This window comes from Scyliorhinus torazame, chromosome 8 (genome assembly GCF_047496885.1).
Source record: "Scyliorhinus torazame isolate Kashiwa2021f chromosome 8, sScyTor2.1, whole genome shotgun sequence".
In the NCBI taxonomy this organism is placed as follows: Eukaryota; Metazoa; Chordata; class Chondrichthyes; order Carcharhiniformes; family Scyliorhinidae; genus Scyliorhinus; species Scyliorhinus torazame.
The window spans coordinates 153859027-153879851 of NC_092714.1; the positions used below are offsets into that span (position 1 = coordinate 153859027).

General features: G+C 45.6%; 1 protein-coding gene across 1 annotated transcript in view; it reads right to left on the reverse strand.

Moving 5' to 3' along the window:
* Nucleotides 1-5806: 5806 nt before the first annotated feature.
* The window catches only part of acot9.1 (acyl-CoA thioesterase 9, tandem duplicate 1), a 92601-nt gene continuing 77582 nt past the window's right edge, over nucleotides 5807-20825 (reverse strand). The window contains exons 14-16 of the mRNA XM_072514389.1: nucleotides 19886-19973; nucleotides 10657-10807; nucleotides 5807-9458 (exon numbers count right to left, since the gene is read on the reverse strand). Coding sequence (XP_072370490.1) covers nucleotides 9406-9458; nucleotides 10657-10807; nucleotides 19886-19973 — 292 coding nt within the window. The 3' untranslated portion in view covers nucleotides 5807-9405. The remainder of the gene's footprint in view (nucleotides 9459-10656; nucleotides 10808-19885; nucleotides 19974-20825) is intronic.

Genomic DNA, 20825 nt, shown 5'->3' on the forward strand with positions numbered 1-20825 from the left:
TTTTGTGAAGCTATCCAGCTGTATGGTGCTTTAAATGAACATTCTCCATTACTGATATAGGAGTTACCTAGCCAATTTGATGTCTGGATTTGGTGGTGGTTCCACAGTCTGGAAGCAGTTTTCAGTGCCATCAGACATATTGGTGTAACACAATTTTGCCCAGATTGGTCCACGTCATCAAAAGCTTAGTCAGAAAAGTAGGTTTTAAGGAGTTTCCTAACAAGACAAAGTTTAGTGCAGAAATTCCTGAGCTTTGTGCCTCTGTTCCTGTATGAAGAAAGGTTGAGTAGATTAGGATTGTTTTCATTGGAAAGACGGAGGTTAAGGGAGGACCTGATTGAGGTCTACAAAATTATGAGGTGTGGACAGGGTGGATAGCAACAAGCTTTTTCCAAGAGTGTGGGTGTCAATTACAAGGGGTCACGATTTCAAGGTGAGAGGGGGAAAGTTTAAGGGAGATGTGCATGGAAAGTTTTTTACGCAGAGGGTGGTGGGTGCCTGGAACGCTTTGCCAGCAGAGGTGGTAGAGGCTGGCACGATAGCATCATTCAAGATGCATCTAGACAGATATATGAACGGGTGGGGAACAAAGGGAAGTAGATCCTTGGAAAATAGAAGACCGGTTTAGATAAAGGATCTGGATCGGCGCAGGCTGGGAGGGCCGAAGGGCCTGTTCCTGTTCTGTAATTTTCTTTGTTCTTTGTTCCTGAAAGCCTGGCTGTTAGTGTTGGAATGAAGGGAATAGTTGGAGAAATGTATGGATTACAGAGAATTGTAAGAGTGAGGAAGGTTACAGAGATTAGAGCATAGAACATACAGTGCAAAAGGAGGTCATTTGGCCCATCGAGCCTGCACTGATCCACTTCAGCCCCCACGTCCACCCTATCCCCGTAACCCAACAACCCCCCCTAACCTTTTTGTACACAAAGGGCAATTTAGCAAAGCCAATCCACCTAACCTGCATGTCTTTGTACTGTGGGCGGAAACCGGAGCACCTGGAGGAAACTCATGCAGACACGGAGAGAACGTGCAGACTCCGCACAGACAGTGACCCAGCAGGGAATCGAACCTGGGATCCTGGTGCTGTGAAGCCACAGTGCTAGCCACTGTGCTACCGAAGACAAACACTTTGAAAAAAAAACTTTGAGCCCCTCCATCTTTGCAAACAATCCCTCCTCTCCCTCTATTTCCCATTTCTCTTTGAAGACGTGGGGCTGGATTCTCTGCATCCCGACGCCGAAATTGCGGCTGGCGCAGAGGCGGAGAATCCATTTCCCCGCACAGAATCGGGACCGGCGCTGGTTCCCTGATTCTGTGGGTCCCGAAAAGTATGCCGCGCTGCCTAGCACCTACCTGCGGCCATTGCTGGAGGCCCGCGCCGCCATTCTCCTCTCTGATGGTGTGGATCTAATATGGTCCTGCCCGTCGGGATACTAGCTTGGCAGCTGCGGACGTGGTCTGCGGCCGCCCTGGTCGGGGGGGCGGGGGGGGGGGGGGGGGGGCAAATACGCGACTGGGCAACGTTTGGGTGGGCAGTCAGGGTCAGGTGCGCGGCCGATCGGGGGTTCTACTTTTAGTATCCAGCTCCGAGGTCTGAGTCCGCCATGGAGCACGGTGCGGCCGCTGGAGGCCGCTGCCATGTGCATGCGCGACATCCGACCCGGAAGTGCAGGGTCCCGTATCTGCAGCAAAAGCTGCTAGTTTTATGCCAGGTCCCTGCAGGGCTGGGAATATGTGGCACTTTCACGCCAATTTTTCTGCATGAAAGTACACAGTTTTGACGACGGCGTAGGGACATAGTCCCAAAAACAGAGAATCCAGCCCCTGACCTGCCAAATTCATGCCCATCTTTCCATGTTTGAATCCCTTCAATCGGGTTTCTATACCTGCCACAGTCCTGCAATGGCTCTCATCAAAGTCACTATGAGACAAAGGCAAGCTATTCCACTTCTCAAATGGTCTAGCATAGTTGATCACACAATTCTCAGCCAACATATTTCCATTGTGCAGCCGGGTGGAATTGTACTCGCTTGGTTCCACTCTGTTGTCTCTTTACTGGGTTGTCTCTTAATTTGGCTCAGTTTAATTACGTTTGCTCAAGAGTCGCCAGGTATCTTTCGACACCGTCACAAAGTTCAGAACCGAATACTGATCACAGACTCGATACACCAGTTAGTAAGTTCAAAAGCAATGCTCATTTATTTACACACAGTCAAATCTACTCATGCATAAAACTCTACAACCTAAACTATCACTAAAGCCTATACTTAGCTTCGGGTGCCCATTCAGTCAGAGGAACAATGGCCGTTGCTCGGTTCTGAGGCTGCTGGGTTGAGCTGTTTACAGGATAGCAACTAGGAGCGTCTATCTCGTAGCGTGCGTGGACTTGGAACTTACTTGGTCTGGTGTAGTTGCTAGGCTGGTCTCTCTCTTCTCGCTGAGAGCCAAGGCCAAAGAAGAAAGATTCTCCCTTGGGGAATACCTTTTATACCCAAAAGGACTTCACGTGCCTCAACTTGGCCTCAATTAATTGGGCCTTTCCCAATCATTCGTATCGATCTTCCTCCAATAGAGGGGTGGGTTCCCTGGTTGCTGGGCGTGTCCTAGGTGGCCGTTGGTTTCCTTTGTTTGAGTCTCCTCTGGCGCCGGGGTGTCTGCCTTAACATTGTTTATCTAAATGTTTCCCTTTTGTACCCGGAGATGGCTTATTAGTATGTAGATGGCTTAGCAGTTTCTGTCCTGTCTGAGAGCTAAAGCTCTAATCAACAGACAGACCTTGCACCTGCTTGTTTCTCAGTATTGTCCAATTTTCCCTGCATTCTTTGCAAGTGTCCATTTTGTAACCGGGATGTGGCCATTCCAGTTGGCTACAACTCTTAGCCAGAGAATCACTATCAATGGTGTCTCTTCGCACTTCTGCAGTCACCTCTGGTGTCCTGCAAGAATCTATCCTTGAGCTTTTTGTATTTTTATCTACACATTCGTCCTTGGTGATGTCATCTGAAAACATACCAGTTTTCACATGTTTGCTGATGTCACCCAGCTTTACATGACCCCCTACCTCAGCTCTGCCCCTGCCGAAATTGTGAACTGCTGGCTCAGTATCCAGTACTGGATGAACAGAAATATCCTCAAATTTAATATTGGGAAGTTGAAGCTAACTCTTTGCCTCTTAGTTACACCAGACCACTTCCTGGTAAGAGGTAGAACTAGAATTTTTGTAATCGATGTATGAACTTTGAACCATATATCTGCACCGTCTCCACTACTGACTTCAACCTGTAACATTTCTCGACTCCATCCCCATCACAGCTCATCTGCTACTGAAACGCACATTCATCTCTTTATTTCCTCCAGATAAGATTGTTCCTGGCCACCCTTCCACACTAAGCCGGAGGTATCCAAAACACTGCTGCTTGTGTTCTAATTTGCACCTATCCCATTCACCCATCGCTGCTTGTTGACCTGTTTGAGCATATCCCTTCATGGCCTGGCCCTTCCCCATCTCTGTAATCTGCAACCCTCCAATACATGTGCACTCCTCTAATACTGGCCTACATATCTTCAATTTTAATTCCTCCATTGGGGACCATGCTGCCTGCCCCAAGGTCTGCAATTCCCTTCCTCAACCTTTTTACCTCCCGTTTCTCCTTTCAGGCACTCCCATCTTTGACTATTTGACCTAATGTCTCATGGCTTGTTTCCATTGTTTCAGAATGCTTTTGGATGCTTGGTATGTTTTACCATGATAAAGATACTTATAAATATGCCCAGCATTGAGGCACTAATCATTCAAAACCTGCTCACCTTGGCACAACACATACTTTGTTTGCCTGATACCAGACTTCTGAAGCACCGTTCTACTTGGATTTGGTCAGTGGAGATGCTTTCAAAATGGCCTCAAAACATCCCTGAAGAGATCAAACATCCCTACTCATTCTTCACTTGCGCATGAACAAAATGCAGTTTTTTTTTCAGCGAGGCACCAAAAGCAGATACACTGTCAACGTTTTTCTTCATTTTACAAAAAAATTGAATACCCAATTATTTTTTCTTCCAATTAAGGGGCAATTTAGCATGGCCAATTCACCTAACCTGCACATCTTTGGGTTGTGGGGGTGAAACCCACGCAGACACGGGGAGAATGTGCAAACTCCACCCAGGGCCAGGATCGAACCTGGGTTCTCAGCACCTTAGTCCCAGTGCTAACCTCAGCACCACGTACCACCCCGATACACTGTCTACTTGACTTCACCTTCTGGCGCGATAAGAACAAAGAAATGTACAGCACAGGAACAGGCCCTTCGGCCCTCCAAGCCCGTGCCAACCATGCTGCCTGACTAAACTACAATCTTCTACACTTCCTGGGTCCATATCCCTCTATTCCCATCCTATTCATGTATTTGTCAAGATGCCCCTTAAATGTCACTATCGTCCCTGCTTCCACCACCTCCTCCGGTAGCGAGTTCCAGGCACCCACTACTCTCTGCGTAAAAAACTTGCCTCGTACATCTACTCTAAACCTTGCCCCTCTCACCTTAAACCTATGCCCCCTAGTAATTGACCCCTCTACCCTGGGGAAAAGCCTCTGACTATCCACTCTGTCTATGCCCCTCATAATTTTGTAGACCTCTATCAGGTCTCCCCTCAACCTCCTTCGTTCCAGTGAGAACAAACCGAGTTTATTCAACCGCTCCTCATAGCTAATGCCCTCCATACCAGGCAACATTCTGGTAAATCTCTTCTGCACCCTCTCTGAAGCCTCCACATCCTTCTGGTAGTGTGGCAACCAGAATTGAACACTATACTCCAAGTGTGGCCTAACTAAGGTTCTATACAGCTGCAACATGACTTGCCAATTCTTATACTCAATGCCCCGGCCTATGAAGGCAAGCATGCCGTATGCCTTCTTGACTACCTTCTCCACCTGTGTTGCCCCTTTCAATGACCTGTGGACCTGTACTCCTAGATCTCTTTGACTTTCAATACTCTTGAGTATTGACATAAGACTTATTGAGATAAGACAGAGGGAGCATACAAAACCTCATCTGTCCAACTCATCAAGCATATTGCAGAGTCTGCAGATCACACATTGTGGTCAATCATCTCCGAACCCATTGAACCAGAGTGGAAGCAAGTCATCTTCAATTCCAAGTGACTGCCAAAGAAGATATAAATACAAGTTGCTTTTGGACTGCTCATTAGGTTCTCTAACTCCCTCACTCATCACCAACCAAATTCCATACAAATGTGAAGCCACAGTGCTAACCATTGTGTTGTGCTGCTGCTGAATGGTTCAGAAGTTTGTGTGTTATCTCCACTTATTTTTAGGTTACAGGTCAAATGAAGTTGCCAGTGCATCATGATCCAGCTATCGACAGGAGTCAAAGATTTGGAATCTGATCAATCTGCAATTTTTGGTTGCCAGGAATAGGGAATTTGAAGAAATCCTCAGGCAGTTTACTCAACTTTTGAGCTCTCCAAAAACTCGATCCTTTAACTGGGAGATTGATCTTGCATTTGTCATGATGAGATCAGATATCATCAGGTACAGTTCAGTGTGACTGGTTCTAACTAAATCACCAGTGCTCAAACTGATAGATCCACCATTGCAACTGTTTTGGAGTTTGTCCCACACAACATGGTGATAGAGGATTACATGAGATAATAGTTACTTTATAATGTTTGATTAACAGATAACTTTATAATCTCAGTAAATCCACAGCAAAATCAAGGATTACAAAAAAAAAGGTTTAGAACAGCTGCAGTGCAACTGACCCATAAAAAAGATTTTGTACACGCATCCCATGATTGAAAATGTTTTTATTTATGCAACTTTATGTGCAAAAGATCAACCCTGTCTGACATCATACAGAAATTATCTCAAATAAAGGAAACTAAAACAGCTCTCTGATAAAATGTATATATGCAAAGTCATGTTTCCATGTCTTAATATGATAGTGACATAGAATTGTGAAAATACAAAAAGCCGATATTCTTCTTTTGTTCAGTAGGGCAGGGAAATAGAGAATACAACCCTGAAGAGGGCACCAAGATCTGGTATTTATGCAGAGGCAGTGTAAACTTTATAGTTCTCTCCAATGTCTATTACGTCCTGACCTTGAAGAGCATTTTCTGCGATACCAATAGCGCCTCCAGATGTCTCAATTCAGAATGTCAATTTTTTTGTTTTGTGGGATGTTTCCTAACCATTATGTTTTATGTGCCCAAAGCCATTTGACAGCAGATTTTTATTCCGCCAATTTTAGATGATTCAAGCCCAGATCCCAGAGATGAAAAGACAGTCCATCTTTATTTGTCATATAAATACAAATTTAGGGCTGTACCATAAGATAATGTGAAATCTGATACAACCCTGAAAACTCTCACTAATTCATTCAGGAACAGCACAGAAGCAACTGAAAAGGGACAGTGATGATTCTGTAAAGAAATTGCTCAGTTTTGATTGAAGAACAAAAATGTTTTAATAGCACAGATATGTGTAACGAAGATGCATGTATAACTAGGACAGGAGAGAAAGTTTTAAACCAAATAGAATCAGTTTGGGTAGAGATGAGAAATAGTAATGGTGGCATACAGTCCCTCTTAATTGTAAGGTAACAAATTGTAAGGAAGACATGGGGGCTTGAGAACAATAGAGTGGTAATCATGGATAATTTTAATCTCTGTATAGATTGGATGAATCAGATTGGCAAAGGTAGCCTGGATGATGAATTCAGAGTGTTTTCAGGACAGTTCCTTAGAGCAGCACTTTTTAAGCACCAACCAGAGTGTAGGCCAATAATGTGCAATGAAAATTAATTAATGACCCAATTGTGAAGGCACCCCTGGGTAGCAGCGATCATAATATTGAGGGAGTGAAGAAGTATGGATCAAATACTAGTGTTTTAAACTTATGGGCAATTTGAAGGCATGAAGTCAGAGCTGGCTAAAGTGAACTGGGTAATGAGATGGTAGGAGAGCTCAGTAGAGATACAGAGACATTTATGGGGATATTGCATAATACTTAGAAAATATACATTCCAATGAGAAAGAAAGACTTGGGGAAGATGTAACAACCATGGCTAACTAAGAAAGTTAAAGATGGTATCAAATTGAAAGAAAAAACATAATTCCGCAAAGATGATTGGCAGGTCGGAGGATTGGACAGAATATATAAGAACAGCAAAGAAAGACATAGATTAACAAGGAGAGATACATTGGACTAAGAGAAAAAACTAGCTAGAAATATAAAAGAGTTTCTACAGGTATTTAAAAAGGAACAGAGTAATACAAGTGACTGTTAGTTCTCCAGAGAGTGAGAATGGGGAATTAATCATGGAAAATAAAGACATGGCAGATGAATGGACAGACATTTCACATCTGGCTTCACAGTACAGGACACAAATAACATCCTGGAACTGATTACAAATCAGGAGGTGAAAGGGAGGAAGGATTGCAGAACTGAGGTTCAGAGGGATCTGGTTGTCTTGAATTACGAAAGATTAGTTCGCAAGTATGACAAATAATTAGGAAAGCAAATGGAATGCTGCCATTTATTGCAAGGAGAATGGAATATAAAAGTAGGGATCTTTGCTACAAATGTACAGGCCATTGGTGAGACCACATCTGGAGCACTGTGTACAGTTTTGGTCTTCTTATTTAAGAAGGGATGTTGGAAGCATTTCAGGGAAGGTACACTCGACTGATACCTTGACGGGGGAGGTTATCTTATGAAAGACCTGCTTATTAGGTGAATTGGACATTCTGAATTCTCCCTCTGTGTACCCGAACAGGCGCCGGAGTGTGGTGACTAGGGGATTTTCACAGTAACTTCAATGCAGTGTTGATGTAAGCCTACTTATGACACTAATAAAGATTATCAGATTATAAGGAAAGGTTGGACAAGGTGCAGATTCCAGGGGCTAAATGGCCTATTCTTGCTCCAAATTTAAATGTTGGTATATCGCACAGCCTAAAGTACCCAACCTAAAGTTTACAGTGATCTTCTTTAGTTGAATTTCACAACACAATGCTTTTACACGAGGAGGTTAAAATTATTGTAGGCACCATAGGCAATTGTTCAAAGTATTAAGACATATAACCCTAAATACCCTGCTCGAAATACTTTAACCACCAGATTTTAAACAGGTTCTTATGGCACCGTATAAATATAAACTGACATATGCACTGCAAGGAACTCCTTTTTCCCAGGACACTGATATGTAATTAGCTAGCAAAGAAATTACTTGGTGCAAATATATTTGGATGTAGATACAGAAAAACAAAAATAAAACCCCACCAAGCTTACGTTTCAGTTCCTATGAATTCACCTTGACTAAAGAAACCAACGTGCTTGTAACAAAGGTCTGAAGAGTCATACAGATGCAAATCGTTAACTGTTTCCCTCGGCACATGCTGCCAGACCTAGAGTTTTTCCAGCATTTTCTATTTTTATTACTTGTAATACAGTTTTGATGCAATGTTTGATTTTAAGGAAAATATATAAAATAAATATCTTGACATTTTACCCATGTACAGGTAATAGATATTTGATAAAATTAAACTGCACTGGCATTACCCATAACATGGCTTCCCTTACAGCTCGGGATGATAACCACGTGACAGACTCCATAACATCAAAGCCGGGATGAAAAAATACAGCCACAGGTCAGAAAGGACTAAAGCTGATAATGGTGAATGGACACCTGACATGTTATTGCCACCAAATGCTGTGTTAAAATAGGAGAAATGTCAGACATTAAATTCTCTGGTGCTGTGATCACCGACAGTCAGTTCTATCCTGGAGGTTTTGTCATGGCAATCATCAAGCAGTCAAATACACGTTTCTCCTATATTGCATGCAGTAAACAAAAACAACTTTTTAAGCATTGTTGTACTATTAAAGTTAGTCGTTTCGCAGCAGTACACGAGTATCGCTGAAAAAAAAAAACTTTGTCTTGCGCTCATCAGGTTGATGCAATGCTTCTACCAAAGTGCGTTGCCAACCATTCAGCACTCTCTTCTCAGGAACAGAATAGGCATAAGTGAGTAATTTTGGGGTTGCAAGATGTGGCAAATAGAGTGCTACAGAGTTCAGTGCTGGGGCCGCAACCATTTACAAATGATATTAATGAAGCGATTGAATGTATGGTCGCTAGATTTTTTTTCATGACAAAGATAGGTAGGAAAGTAAATTTTGTTCCGAGTTTCAATGTGTCTTTTTTCCAGCGATACTCGAATACTATTAAACTAGTAAAGTAACTGGAAAGTCATTAAATATTGTCAGAGTGTATAAAATCGTTTTTTTAAATCCCCACATCTGCAAAAACAAATATTAATAGATATCTGACATTTCAGACGGATCTTTTCTGTTTAATTGGTTGGGGAGCAGCTTGCCAGACTTCAGCTTCTGGTGACTTTGAAGTGTCGTTTTCCATCCAAGTAAAGCATAGATTCTGTAAGTAGAAATCAGAACATCAAAGTGATGGATATATTTTTAATGACATGCTCAACATCACCAATTCAGCAACAGGAAAGAAAGTAACAGCAAGAGGAACTGTTTTCTTGATCACAGGATCACATAACTTAAAGATCCACCCTTTGGTTATTTGGTAATGAACTCCCTGTATTTCTAGTCAGCCAGCCCAATGCTCAGAATGCAGTTGATGGGGTTGGTAATCAGTGTTGGACAACCTGATGTGCACGAGAAGAAGCCAGAGATCACTTTTCCACTGATCTGTGTGAAAGCTCCTGGTTTGTGTTCATCAACTTCCAGTCGGCAGTGAATATGGTGAAATTCCTGAAGTTTGTACCCGTGTTATATATGTGGGTTGCATTTCTCGATCCAGGTCCCGAACCCCCTCAAGTTAAATACTTTTGGGAACATCATACGGTATTATATTGGTGTAAGCTCAGATACACTAGGGCTTAGGAAGAATCTTTGGAGTGGTCTGATTTGGGTGGAGAGGTGGGGGAAACAGGATTGATTGAAGGGTAGATTTTGTACCTAAGCTTCAGGGACAGGTTGGGTCTTAGCTTGAATCTGTGCTCCTAGAAAGTCCTCCTCTACTGCCTAGTAGTGTCAGAGATTCAGGAAGTGTCAACAAACATAAGCATTCAAGGTGTATTTAGGCCCACTGATCAAATTAGGGGAACATGCAGCATTGACTCTAAAGTGATCAGCTGGCACAAAGTTGTTATGGGTGGGGGGAAATAAATACGGCTTGCCAGCTTCACCAATAACTAGAGAACAGAAAAATAATTATAATAACAAAATCCCTCAGCATAATTTCTTGTATTAATGATGGAGACCGATATACCTCATTAATAAAGCAGGCCTGATCTACTTCAGAAAAACAACAGTACTTAATTTCATGTTTAGTATTTCCAGCATTTTCTCTCACCACTAGATGGCACATTGATATATGTGCAACATAGATTATAACCTGAAGTACAGACCCCACCATTTACAGAGGAAACATTGGAATTCACTTGCTGCATTCACAAGTAATCAACATAATTAACAGGAAATCGGACTTCCCAATTGTTAAAGGTTACATCCAGAACCTCATCGTTAAATTTTAACCGATGAAGAGACGACTGAAGCTCCGCCGAGATCAGAAGGCTCGGCTGAAATGAGAAATGTATCATTACCTCCGTAGGTCTTTGGGACAACCCGCTTCACCTCATTCTCAGAACCAAAGGTGAAATGGAAGATATTGGTGATGCTGTGCTGTTGTGTGAGTGGGTCCATCACCTCACTATGCACTCTGACCTGGATGTAGTTGCTCTCAGTGTAACAAACCTATGGAGTAAGGAGATTACATTAATGAAATACAAAACAGCTGGGTCACCTTATTAGGCTTCAATGCTCTTAATTTTATAAGTTACTACATCATCCCCTAAGGTCGTTGCAATGGGTAATTAAAAGGAGACAAATGTATAATACGTAAATTGAAAACTTCCGTGCAGAAAGGAACCTGTTATGTGTGCAATTAAGTAAGTTGCCCTGTTATGAAACAGATGCTCAGGATAGATTTATGAAAACGTGTTCCACTGGAGAACCTTGCTGCCAGCCGCCATTACCTAGAAATGGTGAGGTGATGCCGACCGCTCTCTCCATTCTAAATAACCTGAGCAATGGGCAGGATGTGAAAATTAGTCTTCAACCTCTTGCATTCATTCAGAACTTTCAGCAACAAAATGTCTGAACAAACAGCAGCTCTCATCCCACTGTTCAGGGATATTGTGGAGCATAACCTCAGGGCTGACTGTGTGAAAAATATTACATTGCTGTACCGAGAAACTGAGCATTCACAGAAAGTGCCAAGACTTGTAAATGCTGTAAATGGGAGGGGTTGGGGGGAGCGCAGCTGTAACGCACCATGGGGCTAGAGTGTAGACCGTCAAAGCTTAGATGAAACAAGCACAGTGAGAGTCACAAAGTGGAAGGCTTGAAGCGAGTGGAGGATCAATAAAGGCTGCAGTGTTGTTTCAAGTCTTTATGCATTGATAGCGAAATATATTTCCTGCCGGATGTACTACTGTTACAGTTTATGATTCATTCTGTTTCACAGCTACTTTGAAAGGTGATTAACTGGTCCTGATAGTGCCTTGTGCTACATTATTTACATTCAGGAAGAGGCAGTCATAAACTGTAGTTGAAGACCGTTTTTTCATTTGGGGAATCAGTTTTAGTTTGACAGCAAGGCCAACAACCCATTCAGCAGCTCCATCTGGCACAGTGCGAATGGTTGTGATTCCACCAGGAATGGACCTCTCAAGGCAGGAATTCAGTACAGGGGTCATGGTGAGACTTGGATGGCCAGTCACAATTTGAGATGTTCCAAATGTTTTACTTGTGGAACAAGTGGCCGTATCGCCCCTAGGTTGTACTCGAGCATTTGAGGGTTGTCCAGATTTTCTGTGGAAGTTTGAAACCTGGGCCTTCACCACTGGAGTCAGTTCCCAGGTTGTGGTTGGTGATGTTTGCAGTGAACCAGGAGGTGAGTCATCAAGAGGTGGGGCTATCGTCAGTTTGCAGGGTGCGGTGTGTTTTTTTTCGGTGAGGGAGTGGAGAGATATGGCCTGGCCACCTACAGCAAAGAAAGCCTCAGACCAAGAATCAGATGACCCCTACTCCATCCCAAAGTAGGGCAAGCTGACTATCACAAGTATCAACAAACCACCAAATAAACTGTGGTCCAACATTGCAATGCAGCCTGCAGCACACCAGAACCATCTACAGCAACGTCATCAGCATATATAGGGTTAATCTCAGCAAGAACAAATTTCCGGGGTGGCACAGTGGCCTCAGTATCAGGGACCCTGGTTCAATGCCTGCCTTGGGTGTCTGTGGGGAGTTTGGACATTTTCCCCATGTCTGTGTGGGTTTCCTCGGGGTGCTCTGGTTTCCTCCCAGAGTCCAAAGATGTGCAGGTTAGGTGGATTGGCGATGATAAATTACCCCCTGTGGAGGTTAGGTGGGATTACGGGGATGGGTGGAGTGCTCTTTTGGAACTTGATGGGCTGAATTGCTTCCTTCTGTACTGTAGAGATTCTGTGAAGATTCTATGAACTGTCAGACTATACCTCTGTAAATGACACAAAATTTGTGTATGATGCAAAGCTGCTTGGCACATTCCATTCCACCAATCAGAATGACTACTCATTTGGTCTTTGCTTGGCGACCCGCGGCAGTATTGAGCAGCTGTGATGTGCTGTTCACAAGGGCTGTCTATCATCCCCCCAACCTTCCTCTCCCAACAGCACACAATGCTCAACTCTCATCAGCCACGAGCCGCGCGTTGGAGGGCTCCCGTTCGGGAACGGCATTGTCGGGGAGTAATGCCCGGTCCTAGGGCCAGCGGCGGCAGTAAAAGTCGGAAGACAGCGCACAGAGAAGAAGGATGTCAAAAAACAGCCCAAAAAAACGGCTGTGAAAAAAGCAGCTGAAAGTCCGTTGGGGAGTGGAAAGGTCACCGCGGGGTCAGCAAAGAAAATGGAGGCTGGAGCACCAGGGGAGACCGCAGTGCTTAAGCAGTGCTTACGGCTGAAGAAATAACTAAGGTGATGGCTGCGGAATTCGAAAAGCAGTTGGCGCAGATTGCGAAATGCATGGAGACGGTGAGGAAGGAGATGAGGGAGGTGTTGAGTGCGCTGGTGGAGGAGGCGGTTTCCCCGGTGATGGCGAGCGCAGTGGCGGAGGTGCGAGAGCAAGGGGAGGCGCTGAAGGAAGTGGAGGAGACGTTATTGCAGCACGGTGATCAACTTGCCTCGATGGGGAAGGAGATGCGGAAGGTGATGGACACTAACAAGGATCTGCGAGGGAAAATGGAAGACCTGGAAGACAGATCCAGGTGACAGAATTTGAGGATTGTGGGGCTGCCCGAAGGAGTTGAAGAACTGAAGCCAGCTGAGTATTTTGCCGCGATGCTGGCAAAACTATTGGGGGAGGGGGAGGATCCCTCCCGGTATGAACTGGATCGGGCACATCGGTCGTGGAGGCCTGTACCAAAGGCGAGTGAGCCGCCAAGGGCAGTGACTCTGTGCTTCCGTAGGTACAGTGTGAAGGAGAAGGTCCTGAGCTGGGCCAAGCAGAAGCGGGTGGTGCAGTGGGCTGGAGCTGGTATACGTGTATACCAGGACTTTACGGTGGACCTGGCGAGGAGGCGGGCTGCCTTCAACCGGGTGAAGAGGGCACTGTACATTAGCAAGGTGCAGTGCGGCATTGTATATCCAGCGAAGCTGAGGGTGACTTATAAGCTCAGGGACTTGTATTTTGGAACGGCGGAAGCAGCGGAGGAGTTAGCGAAGGCAGAAGGACTGTGGCAGAACTGACAAATTGAGGAACGGCCATGTGCCGATGTAACCTCATGACTGTATTTTCTTTTTTTTTTGTATCACTGCGTGCGGGTGTAGGGGCTAAAGGAGCCAATGTTGTATATATTTGGACAAGGGAAGGGACGGGACTTTCACTCGAAATGAAGGCTCTTTAGGGTGTAGGTGGATATGCGGGGCTTGTGTGCTAAAAGGGGATCTTTGGGCTTTCCTAGGGCCGGGCAAGGGGGAAAGGGACATGGGCGGGGGCCTCCGCGCTGGCCGGTTTAAGCCGGCCAGTGAACGGGAGTGAGGTGGGGGGAGGGGCTGCGGCCATCGGAGCCTGGCAGAACAGGGTCCATGTGGTCTAGCCGGGGTGGAAAGTTGGGGGGAAGGAACCGACGTTGGGAGGAGGAGTTTTACAAGAGGCAGTGGACGGGAGGAGCTGGAGACTTGGGGGTGGGGGGGGGGGGTACACAACTCTGGGGTATCATGTACGGTACTCTCTCAGAGGCTGGGCGGCGTTGGTTGGGGGGGGCTGGGTAGCTGTGTAAATTAAGGGTGACTACGGGTAATCCCGGATTCCTTTTTGCCATTTGTTAATGTAAACATGCGGGTTGAGGTTTGGGGGTTGGTGGGCGGATGGGATCGTTGTTATTATGGGGATTGACATATCTTGCTGATTATTGTTTATTGTTGATGGGTGTAAATGTGGGAGAAAATGTGAAAAAGGAGAATAAAAAATGTTTTTAAAAAAACTCTCAGCCACGAACTGCCATCCATAAACTCAAAGGCCGGGATCTAGTAGCTGCGTTGCACTTGAGCGAGAGCACAACAGGCCGGTGAATCCCGGGAGTGGCCTTCCGCGGGCCTCCCGGCAACCTTCGCGCCTCGTGGGATATACCCAGGTCCCGCGAGGCATCAGAATCGTAATCCCACCCAAGAGGGGCGGGTCCAAACGGCGCTCACTAAAGTAGGTCTTAAACCTACTTCAGACCTACCTACCGGGACCTACCAGCCTCCCTCGATCCACTGTCCTCCCAGGGAGGCTGTAGCCGGGTGCCAATCAGTACTGGCCCACAAGAGCGTGGACCAGGGGGTATCCTGGGCCATCGGTGTGGTCAGGAATAGTGCAGGGTGGCTCTTTAGCCTTCCCCCTGGAATGCGGGCACATTGGCACTGCCCAGCTGGCACCTTGGCACTGCCAATGCCATGGTGCCCAGGTGGCACTACCAAGCTGGCAGGGGCCCTGCCTAGGTGCCAGGATGACAGTGCAAGGGTCCCCGGGTGACACTGTCAAGGGTCAGGGCCCTAGGGGGGCCATGCCCATGAAAGAAGGGTAGATGGAGGGTATTAAATGTGGGGATGAGATGCAGGGCAGGTAAGCAGAGGCCTCTGGAAGGTTGGGGGTTGACGGGTGGGAGTTCTGGAGGGGGTGGGTGCTGTAAGGGCTCACATAGAGATTGGGGCACCCTTTCAAAATGGCAGCCCAATTTCTGAGTTCAGCTCCCTAGTGCTAAAAAAACATTTGAAGTGTGGGCTAAACCAGTGAGAAATTCCCCAGGGCGCACAAAAGTGACTAAGTATCATTGGATAGCAGTGAAACTCGCTGGCAGATCCGGCAGGAAACTTCCTGAAAAGCCAGCCACAAATTAACTTCGAAAATATTCCATTAAATTTTGCGCATAGACTAAACCACACTGAGATTTGTGGAAGGGCAGCCGGTATGTTCACAGCAGATACACAGGAACCATCAGTAACTGTATCCTTCCCTTCTGCAAAAAACTCCACCAACTTTATTCCATTTCTCAGGAATTGTACCACGCCTGCAAGAACACAGGGAAAATTAATATAGAACATAGAACAGTACAGCACAGTACAGGCCCTATGGCCCACGATGTTCTGACGACCACTTATCCTAATGGAAGATCAACCGAACCTACACCCCTTCAATTTACTGCTGTCCAAGTCGCTTAAATGTCCCTATTGACTCTGACTCCACCACCTTTGCTGGCAGTGCATTCCACGCATCCACCACTCTCTGTGTAAAGAACCTAACTCTGACATCTCCCCTATACCTTCCTCCAATTACCTTAAAATTATGTCCCCTTGTGACAGCCATTTCCGCCCTGGGGAAAAGTCTCTGGCTATCCACTCTATCCATGCCTCTCATCACCATGTACACCTCCATCAAGTCACCTCTCTTCCTTCTTCGCTCCAGTGAGAAAAGCCCTAGCTCCCTCAACCTTTCTTCATAAGGCATGCACTCCAGTCCAGGCAGCATCCTCGTAAATAATCTCTGCACCCTCTCCAAAGCATCCACATGCTTCCTATGATGAGGTGACCAGAACTGGACACAATATTCCAAGTGCGGTCTAACCAGGGTTTTATAAAGCTGCAGCAAAACCTCACGGCTCTTAAACTCAATCTCCCTGTTAATGAAAACCAACACACCTTCTTAACAACCCTATCAACCTGGGTGACAACTTTGAGGGATCTATGTACGTGGACCCCAAGATCCCTCTGTTCCGCTACACTTCTAAGAATCCTGCCTTTAACCCTGTATTCAGCATTCAAATTCGACCATCCAAAATGAATCACTTCACATTTATCTAGGTTGCACTCCATCTGCCACTTGTCAGCCCAGCTCTGCATCCTGTCAATGTCCTGTTGTAACCTGCAACAGTCCTCAACACTATCTACAATTCCACCAACCTTTGTGTCATCGGCAAACTTACTAACCCACCCTTCCACTTCCTCATCCAAGTCATTTGTAAGAACCCCAAAGAGCAGAGGTCCCAGAACAGATCCCTGCAGGACACCACTGGTCACTGACCTCCAGGCGGAATACTTTCCATCCACTACCACTCGCTGTCTTCTTTCGACCAGCCAATTCTGTATCCAGACAGACAAATTTCCCTGTATCTCATGCCCCCTGACTTTCTGAATGAGTCTACCATGGGGAACCTTATCAAATGCCTTACTGAAATCCAAATACACTATATCCACTGCCCGATCTTCATCAATGTGTCTGGTCACATCCTCAAGGAATGACCTGCCCCTCACAAAGCCATGCTGACTATCTTTAATCAAACTATGTTTCTCTAAATAATCATAAATCCTATCTCAGAATCCTTTCCAGTATTTTGCTCACCACAGACACAAGACTGAGGGTCTGTAATTCCCAGGGATTTCCCTATTCCCTTTCTTGAACAGGGGAACAACATTCGCCTCCCTCCAATCAACCGGTACTACCCCAGTGGAGAGTGAGAACGCAAAGATCATCGCCAATGGTGCAGCAATTTCCTCCCTTGCTTCTCATAGTATTCCTGGGTATATCCCGTCTGTTAGAGGGGACTTATCTATCCTGGTGCTTTTCAAAATTTCCAGCACATCCTCCTTCTTAATATCAACCTGTTCAAGCCTGAAGACATGTGCCAATGGCTCTCCCCGAGTCCGTTATGAAGGATGTCTTGTAAAGTAGCTGGAAACAGCAGAGAGGGATGCCTGCATGCACTCCAGCCAAAGGGAATTGCTGCCCCACTAGGGAGCAGCTGACTAACAGCCACTCCTGCCGCCGAGTCAACATTGATGCTTTCGCTTCACAGCTCCAAATAAACGCAGATGTTAACAGCTAACGGTGAAGATAAGCAGATGATGAAAATAGCCCTGATGTAGTCCCTCAAAACCATGCCAGCAATTAAGACGGCTCAGGCTTTTGCGCACAGGAGGAAGTGCCGAGTGGATGGTCCATCTCAGTCTCCTCCGGAGGTCCCCAGCATCACAAATATCAGTTTTCAGTCAATATGATTCACTCCACGTGACATCGAGAAATGGCTGAAGGCACTGGATGCTGTAAAAGCTGTAGGCCCTGACAATATTCCAGCGGGTTTTGGCCAAGGTTGGTATCATGACCGGTACAGGCTTGGAGGGCCGAAGGGCCTGTTCCTGTGCTGTATTGCTCATTGTTCAATAATACTGAAGATTTGTGCTCCAGAATTTGCTGCACCCCGAGCCAAGCTGTTCCAGTACATAGTCTATACGGACTATACGGTCAATGGAAGAGTCCTGGGGAAAATTGATGTACAGACATCTCGGAGTTCAGGTCCATTGTACCCTGAAGGTGGCAACGCAGGTCGATAGAGGGGTTAAGAAGGCATACAGCCTGCTTGCCTTTGAGTACAAGAGTCGGCAGGTCATGTTACAGTTGTAAAGGACTTTGGTTAGGCCACATTTGGAATACTGTGTGCAGTTCTGGTTGCCACATTACCAGAAGGATGTGGATGCTTTAGAGAGGGCGCAGAGGAGGTTCACCAGGATGTGGCCTGGTATGGAGGGTGCTAGCTATGAAGAAAGGTTGAGTAGATTAGGATTGTTTTCGTTGGAAAGACGGAGGTTGAGGGAGGACCTGATTGAGGTCTACAAATTTCTGAGAGGTATGGACAGTGGATAGCAACAAGCTTTTTCCAAGGGTGGGGGTGTCAATTACAAGGGGTCACGATTTCAAGGAGGGGGAAAGTTTAAGGGAGATGTGCGTGGAAAGTTTTTTATGCAGAGGGTGGTGGCTGCCTGGAATGTTTTGCCAGCGGAGGTGGTAGAGGCAAGCACGATAGCATCATTTAAATGCATCTAGACAGATATATGAACGGGTGGGGAACAGAGGGAAGTAGATCCTTGGAAAATAGAAAACAGGTTTAGATAAAGGATCTGGATGCTGGCGCAGGCTGGGAGGGCCGAAGGGCCTGTTCCTGTGCTGTAATTTTTCTTTGTTCTTTGTTCTATCTACAACACTGGAAAATACCCAGTAATGCGGAAAATTGCCCAGGTAGGGCAGCACAGTAGCACAGTGGTTAGCACTGTGGATTCACAGCGGCAGGGCTCAGGTTCTGTTCCCGGTTGGGTCACTGTCTTTGCGGAGTCTGCACATTCTCCCCATGTCTGCATGGGTTTCCTCCGGGTACTCTGGTTTCCGCCCACAAGTCCGGAAAGATGTGCTGTTCAGTGAATTTAGATATTCTAAATTCTCCCTATGTCTACCCCGAATGTGGCGACTAGGGACTTTTCACAGTAACTTCATTGCAATGTAAGCGTGCTTGTGACAATAAAGATTAAAGATTATTATTAGATTATTATTAGGTATGTCCTGTACACAAGAAACAGTACAAATCCAACACATCCAATTACTGCCCTATCAGTCTACTCTCCATCATCAGCAAAGTGATGAAAGGAGTTATCAACAGTGCTATCAAGCGGCACTTACTCAGCAATAACCTGCTCACGGATGCTCAATTTGGGTTCCGCCAGGGTCACTCAGCTCCTGACTTCATTAGCGCTTTGGTTCAAAATTGGACAGAAGAGCTGAATGCATTGCTCAGGAACTGCCACATAAATGTGGTAGACATTCCCCCTCCAGGAAGCCATGAGTTGGGGATCCGTAGTTCATATAGCATGTGCACAGAATGGTAGTGATGCTAATGAAGTTGTAGCCTACTTTCTCACCAGGGTTGGCCATTTAAGGTAGCTGATAGCTCAAGAGATATGACTATGGGAAATGATGGAGAACAGTTCCAGCGTCCAATAGAGTTATGTTTCGATTGGGCAACAGTGTTGATGAGGTTACAAACAAGGCACTGATTGGGAACGTTTCACAATATGATTATGAATGATGGTTTTACCAAAAAAACTATTTTATTCCAAATTTTATTTCGCATTAAAGTCTTGGTTACTGGCAAAACAAAACAAAATCAAAACATGTACTGGTCATTTCTGGTCATACTGATGGATGTTAATGAGGAGACCACAACTCCAGAAAAGCCTGCAAGAGATATGCCAGAGACTCTGAAAATAATCTTTAATTTGTTCATGGAGAAGGTAAATCATTTGCAGTTATGGTGAAAGGGCAGGGAGTGAGTCTTTAACCTCCTCGCTCTCAGGACATACTACGTGGACCAAAACCCAGCACTGGGTTTTTCAAACAGGATCAGCTAAAATGGAGTAAATTATCGAACCATTCATTAAACTTTAAACTAATACGGACACTTCATATTGTAAACACATACAGTACCTGTGATGAAAGGTACAGCAGGGAACCAATCTCAACGGGTTTCTGAAACAAGATGTCATCTACACCTATTGGGTAAGGTCTTGAACCCCTGAAAGCAATTTGTGAAAGTTCCAGATATAAACCATAGCAAGAAGATCTTTTTAAAAAATATATATGTTTATTCAAGTTTTTCAATAAATTTTTACGAAACACTCCAAAAAGAAAATAAAATATACATAAGAAATGTAAAAAGGGAGGCCTTACACCATCCCCTCCAACAACTTAACCCACTAAACATTAAACTATCTAACAAACTGAGAACAAAAATGGGGCAAACGCCCCTTACAATAATAAAAACAAGCCAACCCCCCCCCCGCCTCCCCCTGGGTTGCTGCTGCTCTTGACCTCCACCTAACGTTCCGCGAGAAAGTCTAGGAACGATTGCCACCGTCTGGAGAACCCCTGCACAGACCCTCGCTAGGCAAACTTTATGCTCTCCAACTTGATGAACCCCGCCATGTCATTAATCCAAGCCTCCACGCTTGGGGGTTTCGCATCACTCCACATTAGTAGGATCGTCCTACTAATTAGTAGGGCCCGAACTCCGGCCTCTTTCGGTTCCTGTACACCCGGCTCATCTGATACCCCAAATATTGCTATCCCCCAGCTCGGTTTTACCCGAGTATCCAAAACTTTGGGCATAGCCTTTGCGAAGCCCTTCCAGTACCCCTCTAGCGCTAGGCACGCCCAGAACATATGGACGTGATTTGCTGGGGTCCCCGAGCACCTCACGCATCTGTCCTCCACCCCAAAAAACTTGCACATCCTCGCCCCTGTCATATGTGCCCTGTGAACCACTTTAAACTGGATCAGGCTAAGTCTGGCGCAAGACGAGGAGGAGTTAACCTTACCCAGGGCCTCCGCCCACAAGCCCTCATCCAGTTCCTCGCCCAGCTCCTCC